This window comes from Neopelma chrysocephalum, unplaced genomic scaffold (assembly GCF_003984885.1).
Source record: "Neopelma chrysocephalum unplaced genomic scaffold, ASM398488v2 Primary Assembly neopelma1_92426, whole genome shotgun sequence".
NCBI lineage: Eukaryota > Metazoa > Chordata > Aves > Passeriformes > Pipridae > Neopelma > Neopelma chrysocephalum.
Window position 1 is genome coordinate 1,270 of NW_020921169.1, and position 1,155 is coordinate 2,424.

The 1,155-nt window shown below is 70.5% G+C and overlaps 1 protein-coding gene across 1 annotated transcript in view; it reads right to left on the reverse strand.

Annotated features, from left to right (window-relative positions):
* Positions 1-1,056, reverse strand: part of LOC113980114 (WD repeat-containing protein 13-like) — a gene marked incomplete at both ends in the record, with an annotated part of 2,321 nt that extends 1,265 nt beyond the window's left edge. The window contains 2 exons of the mRNA XM_027707359.1: positions 398-578; positions 985-1,056. Coding sequence (XP_027563160.1) covers positions 398-578; positions 985-1,056 — 253 coding nt within the window. The remainder of the gene's footprint in view (positions 1-397; positions 579-984) is intronic.
* Between the last annotated feature and the right edge of the window lie 99 nt (positions 1,057-1,155).

A 1,155-nucleotide genomic window follows, 5' to 3' on the forward strand; every position in this document is an offset into this window, starting at 1 on the left:
CCCCCCCCCCCCCCCCCGTACCGGGGTCGCAGAGGAAGGAGGACACGGAGCCCCGATCGCCCCCCGGCCCCTCCCAGAGCCCCCCCAAACCCCTCTCAGTGCCCCCCAGTTTCTCTGAACTGCCCTCCAGAGCCCCCCAACCCCTCCCAGTGACCCCCAACCCCTCCCAGAGCCCCCCCAGTTCCCCTTTACTACCCCCCCACCATGTCCCAGTGTTTCCAGTCCCTCCCAGCACCCCCCACCCCCGTACCAGTGCCGTACCAGTGCAGAGGAAGGAGGACACGGAGCCCCGATCGCCCCCCCGCCCCCCCCCCAGCCCCCCCCCCCCCCTCCCAGCCGCCCCCCCGCCCCCCCCCGGTCCCTCCCAGCGCCCCCCCAGAGCCCCCCAGTCCCGTACCTGTTCCGGGGTCGCAGAGGAAAGAGGACACGGAGCCCCGATCGTCCCCCGCCCACAGGACCCTTCCGGGGGCGTCGAAGCAGAGCGCCAGGACCCTCCCGGGGAGGCGCCCGGTGCCCCCCCGCGCCGCCTTCCCCGTGGAGATGTTCACTACCCGCACCATGTGCCGGGCACTGCCCACCTGGGGGGGCACGGGGGGGGCACCGTGAGCGACCCCTGAGCCCCCAAACCCACCCTGAGACCCCCAACCCCCCTCTGGGTTCACAATCCAGACCATGTGCCGGGCACTGCCCACCTGAGGGGGCAGAGGGGGGGGCACCGTGAGCCACCACATCCCCCCCTGAGACCCCCAAACCCATCCTGAGACCCCCAAACTCATCCTGAGACCCCCCAAATCCCCCCTGAGACCCCTGGTTGTTATTGAGGGGCTGGAAGGTGCAGCACGGCCCTGGCAGGGTCGGGCACCCTGGGGAGGGGTCTCAGAGGGCTCTGGGGGTCCCGGGGTGGTGTGTAAGATATCTGGGGGGTTCCTGTGGGATATTTGGGGGGTCTCGAGGGGTCTCAGGGGGTCCCAGGGGGTCTCTCATCACGGTGAGGTTGTTGTTGAGGGGCTGGAAGGTGCAGCACAGCAGTGCAGCCCCATCGGGGTCGGGCACAGACTGGGGGTCTCAGGGGGGTCCCAGGGTGTTGTGTAGGATATTGGGGGGTCTCAGGGGGTCCCGGGGGGTCTCAGGGGGTCCCTGTGGGATATTTGGGGG